This window comes from Perna viridis, chromosome 5 (assembly GCF_037379345.1).
Source record: "Perna viridis isolate PV_CMFRI_1.1 ecotype Kerala chromosome 5, ASM3737934v1, whole genome shotgun sequence".
NCBI classification, from domain to species: domain Eukaryota; kingdom Metazoa; phylum Mollusca; class Bivalvia; order Mytilida; family Mytilidae; genus Perna; species Perna viridis.
In genome coordinates, this window is record NC_142449.1 from 21,290,547 (window position 1) to 21,314,964 (window position 24,418).

The window sequence follows — 24,418 nt, forward strand, 5'->3', positions numbered from 1 at the left end:
CTGTAGATATAGCTCAACGGCTTACACAAAAGCTAATAGAACAAGGATATGTTGGTTATATAAGATCGAATTCGTCATTCAAAAAGTTCTACGTCGTCACCATGATTGAACGAAATGTAGTATACAGGGACCTCCATGTATCTCTCATATATATATATTCTTCCTTTTCGGAGGAAATAGCACACATAAGCCTCAGTTCATCCCGTTTTTTAAGTAATGTCCGTTTTCCAGTATGTATTTTATTTTGATGTAAGTATATACCTTGTTCTATAAAGGTAATATCTAGTATTTTGAAACTTTACCTTTCGACCTGTGACCAAATTACGTTTGAAACAAAAACAGTAACTCCTCCGTGGTTCTCCTTAGACATTTGAATAACACAGTAAGTCTCTAGTAAATAAATGGGATTCAGATTACATCTCTGAATGAAAACTACAAGTGCATTTCTTTTAAATTTTTACAAGAATATTTACATCAACTTTATTTTGTAATAGTGACCGTAATTCACATCTTTCTGAACACATTCAAGCAAACATCCTCGAAACTTTGTTAAGTTCACAGGTAACGTCATTCACATATTAGTCGTTTCCCCGTGAACCTTGTTCATAACTGTTAATATGTATGTATGCATTGTATAGCAGTGTATTGTTATGACCCCTTGAAAAGCAGGAGGTATATAGCGAGATCTTATGGTGTCCTTTCGTCCGCCCCCAGTCCTAATCCGCAACTTCTCTGAAACTGCTGAATGGAATTTGGTGAAACTTACACAAATACGTTATTACATGATGCTAGTTGTGCATCCCCTATTCTGTTTCTCCATCGAATGACTTAAAGGGTTTTCTGGTGCAAAATATGGACTTAGTCATTTGTAGACCAAGCGGGGGACCCTCTTCTAACCCGAAACTCCTCTGAACCGCTGAATAGAATTTAATGAAACTTTCACAAATTCTTTATTACTTGGTTCCACTGCGCACACCCTATTTTGTTTTTTTCAATCTGATGCTTAAATCACTTATGGGTTATCATATATGGTTTCTGGGGAGGGAAGCTGGGATATCACTAAGTGTGCTTTGTTCGCAGTTTTTCCTGGTATATATACTGTAAAGTATCAAGATTTTGTGGTGTACTAATTTTCCCTATTTTCGATGAACAGATAAGCGCGAAAAAAAGAGCTCACAAAAATGACTATTTATTTAACGCTATAGAATCTTTTTTTACACTACAACCCGCTAAGGTGTTCACTTGACAGAATCCGCTAAAAACCGTTCTACAAATCTACAAATATATTTGGGTAGGACTAATGGGTAATGGATCTTTCTTTATTATTAAAGATGCACCTCGGTCTACCATAAAACATAGGTACTATTTTCGTACAATACCCTCTACTACAAGCGCTACTTTTTTTTATATTAATCACAGTTATTTCCATACTTTAAAAATAACCAATGTATTACAGAAAATTTTATAACATGTAAAGTATGATATGTTACAATTTGAATAAACTGTGTGAATAAAAATGATACAGAATCAGGAGGAAACATGTACTAGTAATCTGTATTACATTTTATACACATACAGGAATACATTATGTTTACTGGCACATATGATATTATACGTAACACATATATTAATACATATATTCTATAAAACATTTCAGCAATAAAATGACTAGCATAAAGCGTAAAAGGGTGTAACGAAGGAAGGGTACATATAATTGGATGGCCAAGAAATCACAAGTAAATGTTAGAATGTCTTCAGGCACATGTATATGAACTCTCAACCCTTACGTGGCATTGATATTTTTTATAGTATTTGATTTTTTAGTTATTATAATAATCTAAGCAAAGACAATCTGTCTGGGTTGTTTTCGGAACACCGTTCAAACTAAGTGCTAAGGTAGTGGGTCAATTGTTTTGAACTGGGTTTAAATGATAAGACAATTATATAAAATTGTAGTATCAATTTCTCAGTAATTAGGTATAGATTTTGTTTTTACGGTTGCTATGGAAATATTTTGCTGTTGCTATGACATTTTTAATAGTCCTTATCAACACTCAAAACTAGCCTTCAAAGTTAAAATTCTAAACAACACAGAACATATTATGTCTACTAATGCTGAGTGTAATGTCGTTTGGTTCCGGTAGTTACCCTTTGGACTCACCCGTCATTAAATTGCTGAAACGAAATACAAATCCGTATCGAAATTTGGCAGATACTAAATGGTGGGAAAGTATATTCACGATATACAATACAAAAAAAACTTTAAAAAATCATAAAAAAATGTATAAATCTACAAAAAAAACGAATAAATGTAAAATAAAATAACTCGATATTATGCTTTGAACTATAAGTATCTTGTATAAATTATACCTTGCATATTATTTTAAAGTATATATGTACATAAAAACGGACTGTATCGTTTTTGGATTTCTGCATAAAAATACATGATAAAGAGCGTAGAAAAAATCTTGGATTAAAAAAAAAAACAACAGATCATGGATAATCAGTCCCCCAACATATTTCCAAACCATCGCTTGTTCAACCAGAGTTTAATAGTAGAATTATAACAGTATTCCAGGGGCCGATACCAATCAAATTATTCCTTATGTTAAAAAATTCTTAAATAAACGGAATAAAATTTTGAATAAAAGCAATTCACAGGAAAGTAATTGTTAAACGAATAAAAAATAACTTTAGAAATCAATGCAAGATTGCACGTGTTGCTTCTAACCCCGACCCTCCCGTTTAAAACTGTCCATTTTCTCTGTTTAATGTCACTGTAACTCTCCATGGCGATTATGTTGAATATCAACTGATTCATTAACCCTTACATGTTTGTATCGTCATTTTGTTTTCCATTTTCATATTTAGCATGAGGCAGTGCTGGAAAGCCTTCCTCGGCTACGTTCCATAGAAGATTATCATCGAAGAACCTTTCGCCTTCCGGACTATCCCAAATGGGCAGCTTCATAATAAATCCTGCAAATGAATTATAATATTTGTATTGTAAAACCAAAATGTTCACCGAATGTCCAAATCGTCAAATGTAAAGAAATTTTGTGTCCTTAATTGTCGGAAAGGATGATTCAATATGAACAATACAATAATGTACACGTACGTACACTGAAATTCATGACACATTACAAACAACATTTTACGTGTCCTTGAATTTCGAGACGCAAAATATATCTTTACTGGTAAGAAGGTTTTTTATAGTCTACTATAAGATCCTTGCTGATACAATGAGCGCCCTCACAAAGTTGAAAACAATCATTATATAAAAAAAAATGAAATTTCATTGATGTGTCTAAAAGTCCTCATTTTTCATATGGCATCGGCTAAATTTACTTGCATGCGATATGTTAGACTTGCTACAAGCCCCTCTCTTATTATATACATGACACAGAAAATCTCTGTAATTAACCTCTCTGATAACGCCACTACTAATTTCCTCTATCCCGTAATAATAAGTAGATTTGCTATCAGAGGGATACGTGCAATCAAAAAACTTTTTCATATATTCTTTAATATAACGTGAGGGACTTGTAGCAAGTCTAGCGATATGTATATTGATGCAATGCAGTGATCAACTTTATGAACTATTTGTGATCATCTGTGTATCATCGTCTACGATGATAATGGTGCACCAACTAAATATAATTACACATGCTTATACCACATACGATTGCAAAGTTTAAGAAATGAACTTTTTTACATGAAAAAGCATAACCATCAGTAACACAGACTAATATTATGGTTATGATTACCTGTGATAACACCACCAACGATTGCAAAAGCTATAGTGACAACAAGAGCCAACATCTGATAACCACCTTGTTCAGAAGCAGACCGACCACTACCAATGATTTTATCACCAATTACCATTGTCCCATTGACGGGGGCCATGGCTGGGAAAAGTTCGTAGACACTGCAATATAAGATGTTTGTAAAGTGGTAACAGTTTGAACTGAACACTGAATAACCAGAATCAATCTTAACCAAGTACACTATCGTGTTCCGACGCTATATATTTCTATGCATTTTGAAATTTATCTCTTTAAAAAAATAATAATCTAATGTCCCGTCTGGATCCACAACTGGTCTGCAACTGAATATACACAACCAATTGTCTACTAGGTAATATCACTACCTCCACCTAGCAATTTTTTATTTGTTGGAAATTTTGTTCAGAAATTATTAAATAAACAGTCACGTAGAAATGATATAATTACATATTTGTGATAAATATATCATAAACGATTGGAATTGCAAAACTTATCTTTTAAGTTCTATACTACGTAGTAGTCAGCTTTTTAAAGACACACCCTGCTTGTGTACAATATGTATTTGAGAAGCAGAGAAAAATTTTAGGAGCTGTTACAAGAACTGCCCACTATGTCACTGCATGCTAAGTAGATTCAATGATTTTCTTAATACGTATATGTAACTAAAAGAAGCTTCACAGGAGAGTATATTAATAGTACGCTACTTCATAACTTACGTGAATCCCCAGTCCTCTTCTGATGCCAAGGCTCCCATCACGGCACCTGCCAAAGCTGCCAATATTCCTGGCATACCATGTAAGTTGTTTACCCCACAAGTGTCATGGAGCTTCAGTTTGTCAGCTAAACATGGCTATATAGTAAAAACAAACGTTGAAAACCACACAAAGTCACGAAGACCACTGTTACGTGCATACTATTCATGAAAGAGTTTTCTAATAATGACAGGGCTACACGTATGTTTTAAACAAGAGGATTTACTGTTATTATAACCTACATGTAACTTACATATATGATTCTGTATATATGCACTCAAATAATAGTACAGCATAAAAATTATACATAAATGAAAATACATCGGCAATAGCTTTCTTTATTTGTGTTTTTGGTAAACCTCCACCCCCGAAAATATGACATGAGCAACTCTGCAACAGAACAAGTTCATTTACCGTTAAGAATTTGTAGCCAAGAACGGATACAATACCAGCTAGACTCCCAAGCACCATAGCTCCCCATGGCTGAATTGGCATATGAGCTGTCGTACCAACCGCTACACCTCCAGCTAATGCTGCATTCTGTATATGTACCTATTGTAAATATAGATACTTGATTAGTGTTTGTAATTTTTAACAAGAAATTTCGTATAATCCGTTTAAAAATTAGAAACATTCCTTATATTATTTCATTTCCAAAATAATAACTTTGTTTACAATTATTTTAACCGCGGTGTGCGGGCCAATCTACGCTATTGACATCACTAACTAACTAAGGGGGTTTTCAACGTCCTTGACTACCCTGTCGGGTCTCGCACGGACGGATTGACATCACAGTGCCGAACAAGGTTATATAGAATAACTTGTCTTCCTTCAAGAGATCCTATCAATCAGAAAGCTTGTTTTAAACTAAAATACAATTCTTTGCATGGCACAGCTGGATGCGGTCACAGAGATCGAACCCTTGACCTTTGGGGACCAGTATTCATGGAAACCATCCAAGCTTAATAAACTTCTGAATTTTAATTGCGATTAGAAAATTTTGACACAGGATAAGAATTTGCCAAGAGTCAATGTGGCCTATTTTGGGCCCTTATATCTTAATGACTAAAATCAATACAGGCCTTCCTTTAGTGGAATGGAAACTTAAATTTCAACTGCAAAGAAATCTATTCACTATAGTCATGTTGTTGTCCGGATGTCATAAAATGTTTAATTGCTTCTAAATCTTTTTAATCCTTAATTCGATAACAATATTAAAGACTTCCCTTGCTTTCACCAGAGTTATTCAGTTGAATTATATTTTAGTACCAGTCCATATAAAATTCAGACAATGCCCATAGTAAAGTGATTCATGGTGAAGAAAAAAAACACCAAACAAACAATGCCTTTTCAGTCTACATATGCTATACTTTCACATATCTGCATTCAGATCTGCATTTTTAGAAAATCATATATTCATCTCCCACTAAAATCAACCAAATCAAGAGCGATAACTCTTGCAAAGTGCCCATTTCATATACAATCTATGTGTTTTTTTACCTCAAAAGCGCAACAACCAAATGAAAAAATTAAAAGACAATAACTGTTTCTGATCAAGAAATAAAACAGAATTCGGTGGGGTTTTTTTTCTGTATGAATCAGCTCCTGTCTGATTTTTAGAAAGACTGCTACTTAATTCCCGATCTTGCCATAAGCCTTACAATCATATCATCATATCATATTAACCTTCTTTTGTGTAGTACAAATTTCATAAGTACCAACCAACTAATATTGAAGTTATCATACACCGAAAACCAAACGTCTACGTACTACGATGGTGACGACACGGACGACAGCGCCATATTACCATTATACATTTTCTTTCCTGTCGCATAATAAAACATGGTAATTGCGTCGACGATTCCATGTTTTAAATGACATGTTTTCTGTTAGAAAGATAATAAGATGATTACGATGAAAAACTATTTAAACCCATTTAATTAAAAGTAAAAAATGTAAGTCTGTTTTGGGTTCACTAGATAGATATTTTTACGTATGCGTTTACTTATCGAGTCGCAGATTTTAACGAATCTCAAATATATGCTTTAAATGGCAAAATTTCACAAGATATTTCATGTATTGAATAGTTACGATGTGCAATCGTTTTTTCAACCATTGATCATGATAATCAAACAAGTTTGAAAAGCTGAATACAAAACATAAAAAAAACAAGTGAAAAAATCCAGTTTTTGGTTACATTAAATTTTTGTTATCTTCAATTATCATTTTCATAACCAATTCAGTGCAGATATGACGTAAATTCAACCCGTAGCGGTAAGCAGCACTTATCTTGAATAATTTTGTACAATGATTTATTCATACCCTCCCAAATTGCCTCATTATTATACTGTTATGACACCAATTTTAAAACGTGTATTTTAAAAAAATCACAGACATTGCTTATAATCTGACCAAAACGGAGTCCAGACAAACCATTAATGACGTCTAAGTACCTAGCCTGGTTAATATACAAAATAACCTGGTCTGCTCAAAGAGAACGAGCCAATAAGAAAGCTTGTTACAAATCAAATCAAATTAAAAAAGAAATATTACGGATTGTATAAAATGGTATAGTTGGTTTGAGTTTTATAAATCTTTAAAAAAAAAGATTCTTAAAAATTCATTTCTAAAATATTTTGACTTTTCTACTGCGGATCCATTTCTATAGTACATACGAATTTTATCTTAATGAATTAAGAACTTTCCTATAAGGCTTAATGTTATTTCCATTTTTTTTATATATATATTTCTATTATTTTTTGTATGCCTTAGTATTGTAAGAGCTATTTGAATATTCAGGTAAATAACTAAGTCATATGACATCGTCTCATTTGAATACCTAAAGATGTGAACTTCCTTTCTAATCTTGTACCGACACCTGTAGATATTCAAATTACTTGAAGTGACCCTGCTTATGCAGCCTGAGCACATGGCTTTTGTTTACATTTACATCAAATATTCAAAACTATGTTCAAACATTCGATAAGCAAAATTATTTTTTAATATCAAAAATCAGAATTTTTTTCGGAGATCTATAAAACTAAAACGGACAATAATTGTGTCGATGGTCTGATATTCTGTTAGTTGGATGGTATATTCGAATAAGAATATACCTATAACAATGAACACCGTTCAATGAAAACCTTTTTAACCCATTAAATGTAGTTTTAGAACGAATGCATTTTTTTTTACTTTGAATGGCAGTATTTTACAAAAAAAAATTTTTTTAAATATTATTGAACATGCACTGTGTACAATTGATCACGATGATAAGGAAAAAGTTCGAAAAAGCTGAATAAAAAAGTTCATGTCATTGGCGGGGTGACATACGCGTATATGTTTTATACGCATATATGTTATCAAGATATACGCGTATACATGTATTTGTATTATGTCACCCTACCAATGACATGAACGGCCTCTTATACAGAAAATTAACACAAGCCATGAGTCAAAAATCCTGCTTTAAATTTGGTTACAACTTATCGGTAATAAACGTTTTTAAATTGTGCAAGTGTTCATTACTAATTCAGTACTCCCAGATTTAAAATTAAGTATTATTTAAATTTAAGTATTATTTCGACCCGTAGGCCTGTCAAAGATCCCATCTTTGATAATATTACAAAATAATTATTCAGCTCCTTCCCAATTATCTCATTATTACACTGCTAAGACGCCAAATAAACCTCAAAATTGACTGGCATCTTCTCCATATCAAACATATATAAACACTGTGTAGATGTCGGTTTTAAAAAAAGAAATCTTCAAAATTAATGTACAGGTAAATCAAACTAACTATTGTATTTTTACACCACAATTATCATGGTTATTTATTCAATGTTTCTTGCAGTAGGTAAGACATTTTACGATCGTATTTACCAATAAAGGTCTCACACGGTCGCCATTGGGCAGTATATGTATAAATACTTAGTTACAAATTGAAAATCGAAACTCCCGAAATACATTTCGATTAGTCCATGGAAACCTATAGATTTCCTAAGCTTATATGCCTACAGTGCCCGCAGTTTTCAGCTACTTTGATTTGTCCCTAATTTATACGATAATGCATTTGTTGCGCTTCACCATTTCTACTGTATCTGATTGGTTTACAGCTTATTCCCTTAACACGTGATAATATAATATTCAACAGAGATCTTATAAAAATGTCAATTGTACAATATTTAAGAAAGTTATTTATGCTGCATACTAATTAACTGTAGATCTCCTACAATAACCCAAATATACGAAAACCCATAGGGGACCTAAAAAATAAAATTATATCGTTATCTTGAAATAATTATATATCGTTATCTCGATATATATAATTATATCCTTATCTCGATATAATTATATCGAGATAGCGAGTTAATTATATGGAGATAACGAAATAATTATATAGAGATAACGAAATAAATATATCGTGATAACGATATAACGATATAAATATCGAGATAACTATATAAATATATTGTGATTACGATTTAATTATAGCGAAATAAGTAAATGTATATCGAAATAACGATATAATTTTACTTTTTACTTTTTAATATAATTTTAGGTCCCCTATGGGCTTCCGCACAAATATGTGCCAAGGTCTGAATGTACCCGAAAAGTAATACTCATGGCTTATAAAGAAAATGATATTCAACCTTTTGAATCCTTCTCGAACCTTAAATTTCATCTATATTGCATTTCAAAACACCACTTAAATTTCTGAAAACTTCGGGTGATTTATTGTAACATTTCATTAAAGGCTGGTTTGTCCTTGGATAATACTGAAATGTCAACCATATCAAACTTCAAAACACTACATTCCTGAAATTAGATTGACGGAGTGTATTTTTCAAATAACGAAGATAAAGCCGACACTGAACAAATCGGCTATGAACCGAAGTTGTATAACGATTTAAAAACAGCACCAACAAAGCAGACGTGACTCATTTAAACATAAATTTAATGAGTGCCAGTGGTGTAACCAGGGGAGAGTTTCGGGGATTGGACCCCCCCCTCCCCTTAGTTGAAAAAAAAATGTTAATTTGAAAAATGAGCAACTTAAATCCTAGAACCCCCTTTATATTACTTTTTTGATAATCCCCAGTACCTGCTCTACGTTCAAAAGTGGTACAATGTTTATATTTAGATCCCTCTTTAATCAATGACTAATTCAATACATTATTCTACGTATCCGGTTTAACCTCGTTTTAGAGGAGAAGGAAATGGACGAAAAACTAGGCAAAGCATGAACAGCATTAAATGGCAAGCGGACACGTCTGAGAACACATAATAACTCAAATATGGAAACCCAATGATTTAATAATATTTATGTGATAAAAAGGAAACATCCTAGTCCCAAGGGCCTGATATATTTAAGGAATTGCCTTGATTATGATACACTAGAACATTAGTAAAATATGCAACATGCTTTTATTCTACAAATACGAAAATCATTGCAACAGATGAAAGGACTGGTTGTCCTTGGTATGCCTTTTTTCAAATATTTCCCATATCAATGATCATAACACTTTTTCTTAATAGATAAATTGATGAGGTATATTATTCTAAATCTTCTCGAGTGTCAACAGAGGACAATATGTCAACTACGCATAACAATGCGGTCATGAACTTACATGACCTTTGACTAAGATTGATCAATTAAAATAAAATATGTGGGGAAATGAACATCCTTACACTAAGCACGTGTTCTATCTGAAATTTTACAAAACCATTACAACAGAGAATTACAAAATATGTAAGTATACAAAATAGGAAGGAAGCAAAAGGCCACTGAACTTTTAAAACAATTCTATTGCAAATGGAAATTGATTTGTTCATCGTGTCATAGTTTTCTTGTCCTCTTTCGTCTATCCTGAACTTGACTTGTTATGAGCGGGTGCTTCTAGAAAAGCAGAGGACGCTTACCATACCGGTGCACCTGGTCCATGTTCCCAATTTTTAGTGGAGTCCGAGTTGCTCATTTGCTTTTGCTACTTTATGTATTATCTTAGCTCCTTAATGTTCTTTGTTGTGTATGTCTGTTTTCCATGATTGGTCTTTGTCCCTGGATTGCTTTCTGTTGATTTTCACCTGACCTTGGTTCCCTTGATTACTATTTCTATCATAATTCTTATCTTATTTGCATAAAAGCACTTCCGTGGACAGATTTTCGATCTATTTGCATATGTATAAACACTTGCGTCGGAACTACTGTTACATGAATGCACTGTGGAATATATATCCGTGCGCAACTCGCTTAATAAAGAAATCCACATTTCTCTATTGGCATATAGACAAATGGAAAGTAAAACATACTTAAGATAATTATAAGGATTAAACACATTTGTTCTCAGAGTTTTTTATTTGGTGTATAAAGGGTGGAAATCCACATTTTTCTTTGGGTAGAAAGACAAATGGAAAGTAAAAAGAGAATTATAAGGATTCAACACATATTCCCGGAATTTATTGGTGTATAAACGGTGGCTGTGCACTCAGAAACCTCTTCCTATGGACTTTTATTCAGTCTGTGAGTGCATCGCCATCGTAACACTGAAAACGTTTGTTAAATCCTATAGTAACTATAAAGCTGGTAGTTGTTATGTATCTTTCGTTCAAAAGCTTGAGGGTCAGTTACACCACTGAATTATAACATTGATATATTTTTTCCTTTATCATAGTAGATCATTGTTTATTTCATTTTCGTAGAGTTATTCTCTAGTAACCCAACGGTACCAAGTACCAATTAAATTTTACATAAAGGACTAGATGAGGTTTAAATGTTTGAGTATAATTCAGATTTGGAGATAAAAACCCCAGTGATGTAATAATACATGTATCATCTCATTACATCAGCGGATAAGGCCACTGTAAACATGTAAATATTTTGAAAATTTTCTAGGTCAGAAATGACCTCGGGTCTTCAACATTGAAATGTTTTACAATAGACTTTCCTTAATCGTCTTCACCAGTTTTCGTCACAGTTATTATTAACGATTAATTTTTTTTTTTTTGGAAGCAAAATACGGTGACAAATATTTTTACTTACAATATGTATTTGGTTCAGGATTTCAGGTTAATAGAATAAAATGACGAGCGAAGCGAGGTAAAAAGAATGGCGGTAGAATGTGTGAAAATCCAGATTTCATGCTTAAAAAGCATATGTTTTCCCAATTTTAGGACGAACGCCTGGGTTGGACGCGCTGCGGTATTATGCGTCATCTGTAATTGCTAAATCATCATGTATCAGCTTAATTGTCATCACAACTCCTCTGAAAATACTAAACAGAGCAAAAATACCATATTTTGTTGGGCATATTATATGGCAATGTTGATTGTTTATTTTTATGGGCGTTATGCTCTTTGAACTTAAAAAAAATACCGCAAATCATTATCTATCAGGTTGTCATCGCAACTTCTTTAAAACTACCCAAAATAATTTCATAAAACTAGGTAAGTAGCAAGAAAAGCATATGTTGTTGTGCGTATTATCGGGAAATTATTATTCCCTAATTTTTATGGGAATTATGTTCCATAGTTTAGTATTTCCGTCCGTATCACTTTTTTTTCGTCCCTGCACTACGCCTCAGGTCCAGATATCGATTGGTCTAGCTTGTTATGATATTAATGACCATAATAGGTTCTCATTTATCGGGTTAGAATAAACTTATAAATAGCTTTCTTTATTCTAAGTTTTCTCAATCTCGTTCAAATCACGGCTTAGCGTAGCGTAGCATATATATTTTCTCTAAAACCTAGTGATCCTTAATCTAACACTTCATTGTGTACAATATCAGCTATACCGGAGCTAGGCAATTTTATGGGATACTGATACTGTGTGGCACAATGAACACAAAAAAAACAGTTGTCGGATTTCTATACGCCGTTTTTTTTTTAAATTCTTGACGACCATTTTTACTGTAAAATGAGACCAAGCCCCACTTCATAATTTTGACCTGTTAAACAATGAAGATGTCCAATTTATAAAGCCTGGCATCATATATCTATCATTCTAAATTTTTGATCACACAAGTGAACGCTTATTAGTGGAAATAATTTTATTGAGGATTTTTTTTTGTATATAGAAGTGAAAACTTTCCGCTTTAATATTTTCAACGCAACTGTGGGTTTTAGACTTAGTAGTTGTCGTGAAAATAATTACACCTTTCCGGATTTTTTTTCTGAATGCTGAACTTAACAATCAAAACATGTTTTTTTTTAAATTGTTGAAGTGAATGGATACGTCTGGTTTTGTATTTGACTGTACAGTGGTCAGAAAACATTTGTTCCAATCGCCTTTCTAAAAAAATGTCTGTTGTTTACTTATAAAAATTCATAAACAGCAAATATATAATTTACTTTCTTGACTTTTTTCCCCTTTTCATTTTAGTCACAATTTATTATCAGATTTAGGTGATTCATGTCATATTCATTTTGCAACTCTGGTTTACCTGGCATCAAAGTCTTTGTATTCTAATTAAGTTGTAGCCGGTAGTGTAGTATACTATTTAAATTGTTATGTTCAAATAAATACCGTATTATATAGTAGTTGAATAATATTAATCTCAAATAATTCACAGAATACATAATGTAATTTTGCAAGCTCTGAAACAGCGCCTGACGTTCGAAATCCACACTTGCTGCAAGAATCTTGCAAGACCGGAAAAGGTTATGATTTTACCCGCCGTTATTCTATTGCCATATATACGACGTTTTATTTGAAAAGTGTTCAAGAATTTCAAAAGGCCCGTCTGCAGCGGTTGGAAAAAGCCGCTGCGTGGAGCTTGATAATTTTTATGTTTAAAGAAATTGGCGAAACTTTATTTTGGTGAAAAATATAACTTAAGAATACTGTATTCCATGTTGAAAAAGTAAGTGTACCATTTTAATCATATTAATTGATTGATTGATTGATTGATTACGGTTTTAAAACATCGTACGGCAGATATTTCATGCATGTCATAACGAGAACGATTGCACTGATTAGTATTATTCGACACGTTGAGTTGGATAGCTTACAGAAGCAACAACCAGCAGGTATATATGCATGCCGCTCAACTCATTATATAACATTCAGACCACACAAGATTGACAAAAAAAATATACTAATGAATGCTTTCTCTAATTTTATTGCCTTTTAATGTTAAAACTCGTGGTATTATCCAATGTCATTCACAAAGATGAAATATCACCTGATCAGCAATCTAAGTATGACTTGATATTTTTAAAGCATCTCTATCCAGCACGAGTAAGTAACACACGTTAGCATATAGCACTACGATCACGTCAGTGACCGATTCATAAATTTACATAGTAAATCTGGCATCTGATTTTTCCGTGGGAAGAGAGTACAAAAAAGGAATCGTACCCAATAACGAGTTTGCATAGTAATTTGTTGGACTTCATTCCATTCTTAAATTTACAATACTGTTTTTTTTTTTTGTTCTTTTGAACCATTGGGTCATTCAGAGCACCTATTATCTATTATAGGCAAGGGTCAAAGGTGAAGATAAATCAAATAGTTCAAATAAGGATGTTCAACAAGCAGGTCAATCGTTTATATCCGTTGGGTTCCATGACAAAAAAGTAGCAATTTATTCTGATAATGGAAACACCAGAAGTATTTCCCTGGTGGTTGTGGTCCACGTCAGACTCCTGAAAGTAGCTAAGCGTAGAAAGATGGGGAAAAACTAGTGTTCGTTTGTCATAGTAGTATCAATAAAGTTCGTGACATGATCTTCCAAACTCACTATTATTGACCTTTTTGCGTATGATCAAAAAGGGAGGTCGGGAAGGACCAATAGTAAAACTATTTGAATGAAACAATAAAATGCTTCAAGTAATCAAGTTACCTTTTTGACAAATCTCTGAATCAAATAAATGAATAGACCCTTTTGTGGTAAGTTTATGAGTATGCTCTATATACACTTCCGCGAGTTAGGGCTTTGGTAGTACATAAGAATTTTATTCGCGGAAGTAAAATTCTTTTGTACTACCCATGCCCTAACTCGCGGAAGTGTATGTAGAGCATGATCTACGGATACATATCGACTATCCAAGCGTTAACAAAAAGGGTATATTTTTTTAACCGAGACGACTCCACTGAAAATTATTCGACCATTTTGACATACCATATCAAATTTCCCCTTCCCGTCGACTATGGCAGACACCACAAACGTGACCACAGTACATGCTGCCAATGATAAGTATGTATTTAGGAATGCCCGATGTTGTTCGTCGCCATCTACTCCCCCTCCATTAAAACTTGGCCAGTAAATCCATAGAAACACCGTACCTGTAAAATGAAATTTCGGCATTATATTACAATAAGGCAGTCACGATTATACAAACTGAATCTAATAATATATATTGGGATTCGTTGCCACTGCCGCCAAAGAGTTGTGTGAAAAATTCAAATGTTAAACTGAACAACTGCCGACAGTAAAAATGAGATCTAAACTTAAATCATAATACAACAAAGATCAAAATATGTACTAAAGGTGTACTATAGATAGACTGTTATAATGTAGGTAGCAATAGTCCTTAGAACTGAAAGATGATAAATTGTTAATCCTGGAGTAAATTGTGAGTAATAGTATTCACGGATGGATCTTGAATGTTATATATATAAATTTTCTAGTAAAATTTCTGAAAGACACAGTGTATCACTCGAAGATACTTCCATGACTGTTTATTATACCCGTGTTAAGACGAAAGACCTTACCTATCATGGAGAACAGATCAGAATGGTAGACCGATCCCTCTCCGGGATGATCTTCACTTTTCTCGTTGTAAAGAACTCTTGCTACAGCCAGTCCAAAATACGCACCAAAGGCGTGAATGTACATAGACTCGCCGACATCGGTTGCCTGTAAAAAGAGAAACAATTTCCCTGTAGAGCATTTCATATGCAGTTAATCGTTACAGGTTTGTTAGAAAAAACGATTGAACAGATATAGCGGGTCTTTTTGAAAACTTGTCTGTAAAGATTTGCGATCGTAAAGACAAATGCTTGCAGGAAAGATGTGTCTATTAATGTCTCATTATTTTTTTTGCAGTCTTGTATAAAGCTTATAAAATACAGTGTTTTGGAACTACTTGTAAAAAATTGAGTGCGTGAACAAGTTAATTATTATGTATAAAAACACATCTCGGTTATTAATGATCCCGTGGCCAAGGAGCAATGCAAAAATAAACTAAGAACTATATATAATACCAACTGATGCCTTACGTGCAAAATTTCAAGACCGATATGTTCATTGACTTGTGACAGAACAACCTCAATCAGTGCCATAACCAACAATTGTATAGGTCCTGTTTTCCCAAGAACTGCGCCAAATGAAATTAACACTGTAGCGGCAGCGAAGTCACATGTCAACATACTGAAATTAAAGATTGTGACCATTTATACCCAGTTTAGCTACAATTTCTCATACTAGATTTGTAATAGGAGATTTTTTTTTTACTAAATTTTACGATTAAAACGCCATTTTCAAGATTTCCTTGTTACATAATTCTCCGAAAACTTATCTTAGATCATATGGTATAATACGCTTATGTTCATGCTTAAAATCAAAACTAAAATACGCACACAAAAACAACAGCGCTTTCGACCCGTCTTCCGTTGTGATGTGTGCATTTACTTTTTTTTTGCTCGTATTTTTTTCTCATTTATGCCCCCTCACAATTACATGAGCAAAAATATAGAAGCTACCTTCTCTTCCAGAGCACTTGGACCGTAGATTTTCGATCGATATCGGGTTCAAACACTTACTCTTCGGCACTTATAGTGAATTTCCCTTGGTTCGCTATCAATCCTCTGATGATCATTGCCCATTGGACGACAAACGCACCAATCAGTAGATTAATACCGACTGATGAATACCCATAACGCTTCAAAAACATCATCAAACACCCAAAGCCAATAAAGATCATGACATGTACATCTTGGAAACCTAAAAAGGAGCAGTTTATAATTCAATGTATATAAATCTAGTTCATGACATTATTGAGTTAGGCCATTTTTAGTTCGCTCATTCTAACAGGGACATGATATATTCACTTGGCCATAAGTTAGGAACAGTTGAGTAGTAGACTTGCCATGAGTTCCTCTTTATCATATATACAATGTATGTGACACAGAAAATCTATGTAAAATACCCTTTTGTGTTAAGTTGATGAGCATGCTCAATATACACTTCCGCGAGGTAGGCCTGGTTAGAACAAAAGAATTTTCCTCGCGGAAATGTATATCGAGTATGTTCGACTATCCCACAGTTAACACAAAAGGATCTACAATGTATTACCCTTCTCACAACACTCCCACTAACTGTTCTGCCCCAACAATTAGTAGATTTGCTATCAGAGAGAGACACATGCAATTAATATACTTTTCGTGTATTCTTAAATTTAAAGAGAGTAGCAAGTCTAGCTGAAGAGATTAAGTGTATTTTTTTATTTCAATGTATCACCTCAAACATTTTGTATATAAAGAAAGTTTAAAAGAATGATCTTACAAATGATAATAATTGCCGTATGATCTTATATCTTTGAAACTAAGAAATGTGTCATGTTGTAAGGAATATGACACACCAAAAATCCAGAAAACGGAAACGAACAATATTGTATGTTTAAACAATTACAGCTTGAATATACGGGAATGATTTAAAGAAAAAGACAAAGCAGTTTTGAATGGCGTTTCAATTATGATATGCCCATAAAGAGTAATCAAGGGAACCAAGGTTATAGCGGTAATCAAAAGAATGTAATCCAGGGACAAAGACCAGACATGGAAAACAGACATACACAACAAAGAACATAAAGTAACTAAAATCATACATACGAAGTAACAAAAGTAAATGAGCAACTCAGACTCCACTAAAAACTGGGAGCATGGACCAGGTGCACCGGTAGGGTAAGCGTCCTCTGCTTTTCTAGAAACACCCACCGAGTTGCTCATAAAAAGTCAAGTCCGGGGTAGGCAAACATATAGTGTGTACAAAAGTGTACACACTCCCTCCCCCCCCCCCGGAAAAAAAAACAACAAAAAAACATGTTTAGCTTCTTCTTGATAAATTGCTTCCTTTAAGTATCTATAAGTCGATATCGTTGCCTTAAAATTACGTCATTCCTTCATATGTATCCTACTAGTAGAGATCTAAGAACAACTTCATGTGATCATGATGTTTTATGTTTTTCATCTATGAATTTGTTGACGCTGACCAAAGTGCATGCGCGCGTGCGCACGTGGGTATGTGTGTGTGTGTGCTTGGAATTTGAAATCGCTTGTAGAAAATGGAAAACTCCAAAGTAACACAATGCTTGTGGTGAGCAGTTCAACACTACATACAACTTAGTATTTGTAGAACTTTAAAAGGAGATGAAAAGAATTATAAATGTAAATGCAATTCATGTTTTGAAAGACTGTTAAATGATATGTCATATCAGTTGTCCCTAATCGGTTTGTTTCATTTACTTGAGGTTTCAAACCAGTTTAATTTACCAAGTGAATGTATGAACTTTTGCGTCTTAGTTTGACCTAGATTGGGAGAAAATATGTTTTACCAAGTTAATTGTTTTCCCAAAAAAGTAAGCCGTGGTATAGGCACATACATCCTACCAACGGCCGATAATCGTTTATTCAATCAGTACAGGTGACAAAATCGATAAAGTTATCAAATAAATCATTATAAATTCTACATTTGAGACAAAGTTCACAACACTCTTAATTTGGAGTACATCACAGACTGTTTCGGCGGGGAAACGCCTCAAGACCATCATGTGTCCTGAAGACTGGGCTCCGCCACCAACATTAAATCATTTGTTATCAACTAACAAATCTACTAACAGAATCTCCGTAAGAAGCGGCCGTGCGATATCCAAAAAAATCGTAAAAACCGTAAAACCCCTAATTATCAAAGCACATGAATCTATTTGAAGTCCTTTTTGTATTGACAAAGCTCGTTTCATGCAACCAAGTAACTGTACGAGTTGGTCTTATAAAATGTGAGTCGTTTCCCGCATAGAAGGTTTGACGATGTCCTCATTTTGTTTTTTTTTACATCAGGATTACACTGCTTGGAGCCTTATCTCATGGACATTTTACCATATCTCCAGAGAACTATGTTATATACGTTACTTCAGTGCATATAGGTCAAGATTTGGGGCCCAAAATTTGGAGGTCTATACTGCAAATTTAGTACAAGGAATTTAAAATCATTTTAAAGAGGCGTCCAATTCAATTGTCCCTACAACTTGTTTTAATGTTTATATTTTTCATATTTTATAAGTTAACATTTTATCTGATGATTTATTAAAGTTTTATTTGATTTCTGGTTGTGCAATTATGTTAGTAACGCTTCGAAACCACGTATGTGTCTCAGTACTTTTGTGAATACATTGAATATGCATTCACCTTAAGTGTTACAATTAAGAATGCTACCAAGATACTCTATACGCAGATTAAATTAATGGGTTTTTGGATAATCTCTTAACCTACAGATAAATCACTCATTTTACCCACCAGGAGATTAGTGCCGGCGTCTAAAAGGAAAAAAGAACGGATATGCTGGAGCACAACAAATGCACCAGCGTATAACCTAAATACATTATAGTATAAGTAAATAAACTTGAACATAATTTAACATCTATACTGAACAGTGTAAGTTGCGCATCTCTGGCTCTTTCAGTAAAACAGCGCGAAAATTAAACAAAACATATTAACTTTTTTACTTTTGAAAAAAAAAACATATTCACAATAAATGGAACACAATTTCTTTAAATATTAGGCGGCATTTGGCAATTTTGCTTGATGATATGCTATCAAATAATTTCTTTTAATACATTTGGGGACTGAAACATAAGGGAAAGATCGTTCGATTCTGCGGTTGGGGCCTGGCAGATTTAGGAAATAAATGTTTTGACCCTGAAAAAAGTTGAAAATAAACATTCTGGCCTACACCTCCTAGAAAATAAATATTCTGACCTCATTTCAGATACTTCATACAGTTAAATGGAAATAAATAATCTTGCCCTGATGTGGTTGTAAATATTTTTTCTTACCTGCAAAATTTCAAAAATAAATATTCTAGCCCCAAAAAAGTTGCCAGAGCCCCCCTTCAGAATCAACTGGTCGTCCCCTAAGTCTTCGTAAATATTTTATTTTTTGGATTTATGTTCTGCTTCACTGACTATAATTTTCAAAATGATCAAATACCCGGTTAAGTTTCAAAACAAACGTGTGGCTTTATTTCTTGTGTTAGGGATAAATTCATCGTGTGCCTTTGAGCCTTGAATATGAATTTGTTTCAAACTTGAAGACAGAATTCAAATGTATATCTCCTGCGGATAAATAAGGTTATATAATACATTTATTTGGTGCTTTATTATTTTTCATGTTTACATGGTTCAGTAGACAAATGAGTTTGAACCACTTAGTACTCATAGTATCGTATAGTAGCTCTATTAACATAATTAAATTGATGTGAACATTTTTCATTTTCGGGGATTCTGTATTGTTTACATGTACGGGTGATAACTTTTCTTATCCACTAGTTTTGTGCTTATAATTGTCAACCAAGAAATACCGAAAAAAATACTCAACGCGAAAAAAAAAATACTTCATTAAATAGTCATGGTCTTCTACCGATCGTGTACGAGAATGTCGGCCATAGAATGTGGCGTGATTTCTTTTCTGCACTCTTTTCTCCACCTCCACCTTAATTACATTTCACTCCACTGCTGCTCCATGTATTTCGACTTCCTCCGGATCGGCAAATAATCCCGACCTCATAACAGATTATATACTTATCAGAGTTTTCCGAAATAAAATTTCGTTTCCAAAAGTGAGCAAAAAACTAGTTCCGACTGCTAAATATCGGCCGTGATACCTGGTAGACCGACAGAAATGGATAATAGGAGTTTTATCATACGTCGGTGAACAAGTCAATATACGTTCTGTTGAAGGACGGAGAGGTTTACGACCGTGTGGCAAATAATCTTGCATATCCATTGGGACTGGTGAGACCCCCAGTATTTCAAGTCGAAAAAAAAACCGGTAAAACCCCAGGTAGGTTAGTACGTGCCTGATAACCTGGGCATTTGTAGGGTTGGAAGCCGTAGACATCGGTGCCGATCTCGTGATTTTCAACCAAGCATAATCAATGTACTCGATTATGGTTGAGTGTTCATGGTCTACAATGCGCTATTAATGAAGAGTAAAGGAGAATTGCTTTAAAAAAATATCTGTCAAATCCTGCGTGTGAAAGAAATGTGACAATCTGAGGTTGTTTGCAGGCGATTTTAGTTGTAGTTTACAAAACATAAAATGCTACCGTAATTGAAAAAAGCCACTCTGTGGTAAATCAGAAAAAAAATCCATTGCAACAGTATGCAGAGAAATTCAAACGTTGTTATGGTTGTTACTTATAATCAAATGCATGGGACTCAAAAACTGGAACATGATATATAGACCACGTGCAAGATAGTACGTATAAGCTGTGTTATACATATTCTGTATATTTTCCCTCGTGTAAGCCTCGGATACGATCATTACTGTATGCACATTAGGTCGATGGTATTTATTTGACGAATCATTAAACAAGATTTCCACTCCGTAAGTTTACACGACATATTCAATGCCACAATAGATTACAGTGATGGCTGTGTGACATTTGGCCACAAGTCGATGTCGTGCTCAGTGTAAACTGCACATCTGTCAGCCAACAAACGTGATATTTGAACCAAAATTAATATCTATTTTACCTTCAGATCATTACTAAAATTAAATTATTTGTTTTCTGCATTTTAGTGAAGTCGGATTTAGAAACTTCTTAAAAGGAGGTCCAGCTTAGAATTTTGAAAGGGGGTGTGGTTCAAAGCTATGATTTTCTCATTTTTTTTCTTTAATTTTGCAAAAAAATCAACAAAATTTCCGACAGAAGGAGCGTTCCTGCCACTGAAACCTTCCCTCTGGATCTGCCATTTCTCAAATATAACTTTTTTTTTATTGCAGTCAAAGTTTCAGGCCGAAGTTGAATATGCTTGATAGTTTTGTTTCATACTTTGCTGGATTACAACTCAAATTTTGCTTGTCAGAACATTTTGATAAAAAATGCCATAACATACATATAATTTAACAAACAAAAAAGACACCCACACGTGCTGACAGTACAAGAAACGATTATTGATTAAATTATATAAAGTACTTCTATAAGTAAATAATAATTTTGCTTCTCAAGTTCATTCCAAATTGCTTAATTTTATAAGTGATTTCTATTTTGTTTTTCTATTTCTTATTAGTGCATATATTGAAATCTAATATTCTTTGAAAATTGCATATTCATGGAGGAATTAAAATAAATATAATTTAACAAACAAAAAAAGGGCACCCGTACGTGCTGAAAGTACAAGAAACGATTCTTGATTAAATTATATAAAGTATTTGCTAAACTTACTTGTGTATCTTCTAGCCACTATACTTGGTACTAAATTATTTGGACTTTTAGGTTTCGCTTCATCATCATAGTCAACTAACATCCCAAATAAAACCAGGAATATGACTTGACAAACTAGTGCAAACAACGGAAATTTTAGTCGCTGAATATTCACCATTTTCCTTTCCTTATCAGTACCGTGTAAAGTATTATTATTAATTTACCAAAGTTTGACAGCCCTGGCCCAAAACATCGCTGGCGTGTGTCTGGATCTAACCAATCAAATGTGAGCTTCTAGACAACACCTATTTATGTCCAGCTGTGAAATGTTATAGCGGAGTACTATAAAACTATGTAACTTTAGCTGCTGGCCAGCAATATGACTATTATTGTCGTTTTAGTCAAACCTGTCATAGCGACCACTTGTATTCTTCAATAACCTGTCTTATAAGACTATGATTGAAATTAATTATGTAGTGCATTCTTTGTAAAATTAACCTGTATATAAAGACATGCTATCTTATGTGACCATGGTATTGCTATTACTTAAGACGCCACATAACGGACAGGCTTGACTGGATACTAAAAAGCGGTAGTTGGTATAAAATACCAAATCTGTGTAAAGATTTGATATAAATAGTTTATCGACTTTCTATATACGTAGAGTATAATGGACGACTTCGGTGGACCTGAATATCACTTTTTATGTAATTCTCTGTCTAAGATCAGGCAAAATATGTATAAAAGTGGCACATGAAAAAAAAAACAAAACAAAAAACGTGGAAATCGATTTTATTGCATTATCCAAGTTTTTATATCTTATAATCTCTAAAATTAACCATCAAAGTGTTTGTAAAGTTTGCCTATTAAGATATTAATAGGTCAAATTTTGTTCAAGATGACAGGAAAATTTTCCTGCACTTTTTTTCCTATATGAGCAGTAAAAAAATACATCTTCGTCACAGATGCTTCAGGATAACTTTTTGGTTGTTTTCTAGATATATTGAATATATTTGAGGCAAAAAAAAATACCAAAGAGTTAAAAATGATGTGCCATCCATTGCCAGATTCTTACATAGAATGATACTTAACAATTAAACGAAGTTATGAACATTGTACCCATATTATAGGGTCAATTAAGCATTTCCTTTGTCGAAATGTATGTTGGTGCAGAATTGAAGTCTAAAAATACCACGAAAAACACCAAATATATGATGCTTTTGTATTTTCTTTTGCCGATATCTTAATTAGTAGTCGATGAAACGTTTAAGGTATAGCCCTGTTGATGCCTCCATTTTTCCAAAAGAAATATGAATAAAAAATGAAAGCATTTTTGGAAACACGCATTTTTCTCCTTCTCACTAAAGAATTCACCCTTTTAACTTTAATTCGCTCTGTTTTTCTCTTAATTCGAATGTTGAGTATTTCGTCCCTTTGTTGTTGTCTTTTTCACCTTTAATTGTGAAACGAAATAAAATAGATTTCATGCTCCATTCAAGAAAGACTAGAGGCTCTAAAGAGCATGAATTGCTCACCTGGCTTCATAAGTACATTCTATTTTTTTATAAAAGCGGCCATGTTTTTTATGGAGAAAAAAATCCCAACGATAAAACCTACGGAACAATCATGTCAACTTTTTTTTGGATTTACGCGAAAAGCTGCTGTTTTACCTCTTTGTTCAATACTTGATAAAGACTGACATGTTCATCACATTAGTTCCAGGCAAAATACCCTAAATAAAATTCATACCAGTGGTACAGTAGTGTCAGAGGAGAAACATTTTAGGAGAATAACAGTAATAAAAATAGCAAAAAAACGTCCAGAAAGGTCAATAACTTCAACTTTCACGAAAATTTGACCATAGATAGATCTCCTCATGCTGAACCTAACGGTTTAGAAGATAAACGCTGAAACTGCTGTCTGACCCCTATACACTATTTTTATCTTGTTTGTGGACAGATAAAATTTCCCACATCGATTCTGGGGAGTTTAACCTGAGAAATACTCAAAGGTCCAGTAGTGTTAGAGAAGAGTTTTGAAATATTGATAACGACGACGACGGACACCGAGTGATGGCAATAACTCACATGGCCCTTTTGGACCTGGAAAACAATGTGCTAAAAGAGGTATCCGATCAAATATTTATTCAATAGGGAGTCCACGCTATTATTTGCTCATTTTGCACAACTTTTGTACAAAATAAACATCGTTTTACGACAAATAGTGGGCTTTCTCCATCTGATTTTTTGTTAATTAAGCAGACTGTAAGAAGGGGAACAATCCAAATTTACGAAAACTATTTTATTTTACAAGTCATGGACCCACAGGGACAATGACTAAATACACAGGTAAATGTAACATATGATAAGAGGTTGTTTTTGTAAAATCGTGTAAAATTATATCATTGTAGCAAGTGATAATTCATATCTTGAGATACTTTGTCAGACAGAAAGACCAG

The 24,418-nt window shown here is 33.6% G+C and overlaps 1 protein-coding gene across 1 annotated transcript; it reads right to left on the reverse strand.

Annotated features, from left to right (window-relative positions):
* Positions 1-1,450: 1,450 nt before the first annotated feature.
* LOC148616480 (ammonium transporter Rh type A-like) lies at positions 1,451-22,244 on the reverse strand. The gene is made up of 10 exons (XM_088583551.1): positions 21,982-22,244; positions 16,302-16,482; positions 15,759-15,909; positions 15,252-15,396; positions 14,659-14,822; positions 4,952-5,089; positions 4,502-4,635; positions 3,768-3,928; positions 2,832-2,979; positions 1,451-2,175 (listed from the first exon to the last, which is right to left on the reverse strand). The coding sequence occupies exons 1-10, from the start codon at positions 22,136-22,138 to the stop codon at positions 2,145-2,147; spliced, it is 1,410 nt and encodes a 469-aa protein (XP_088439677.1). The 5' UTR covers positions 22,139-22,244; the 3' UTR covers positions 1,451-2,144.
* Positions 22,245-24,418: the final 2,174 nt, after the last annotated feature.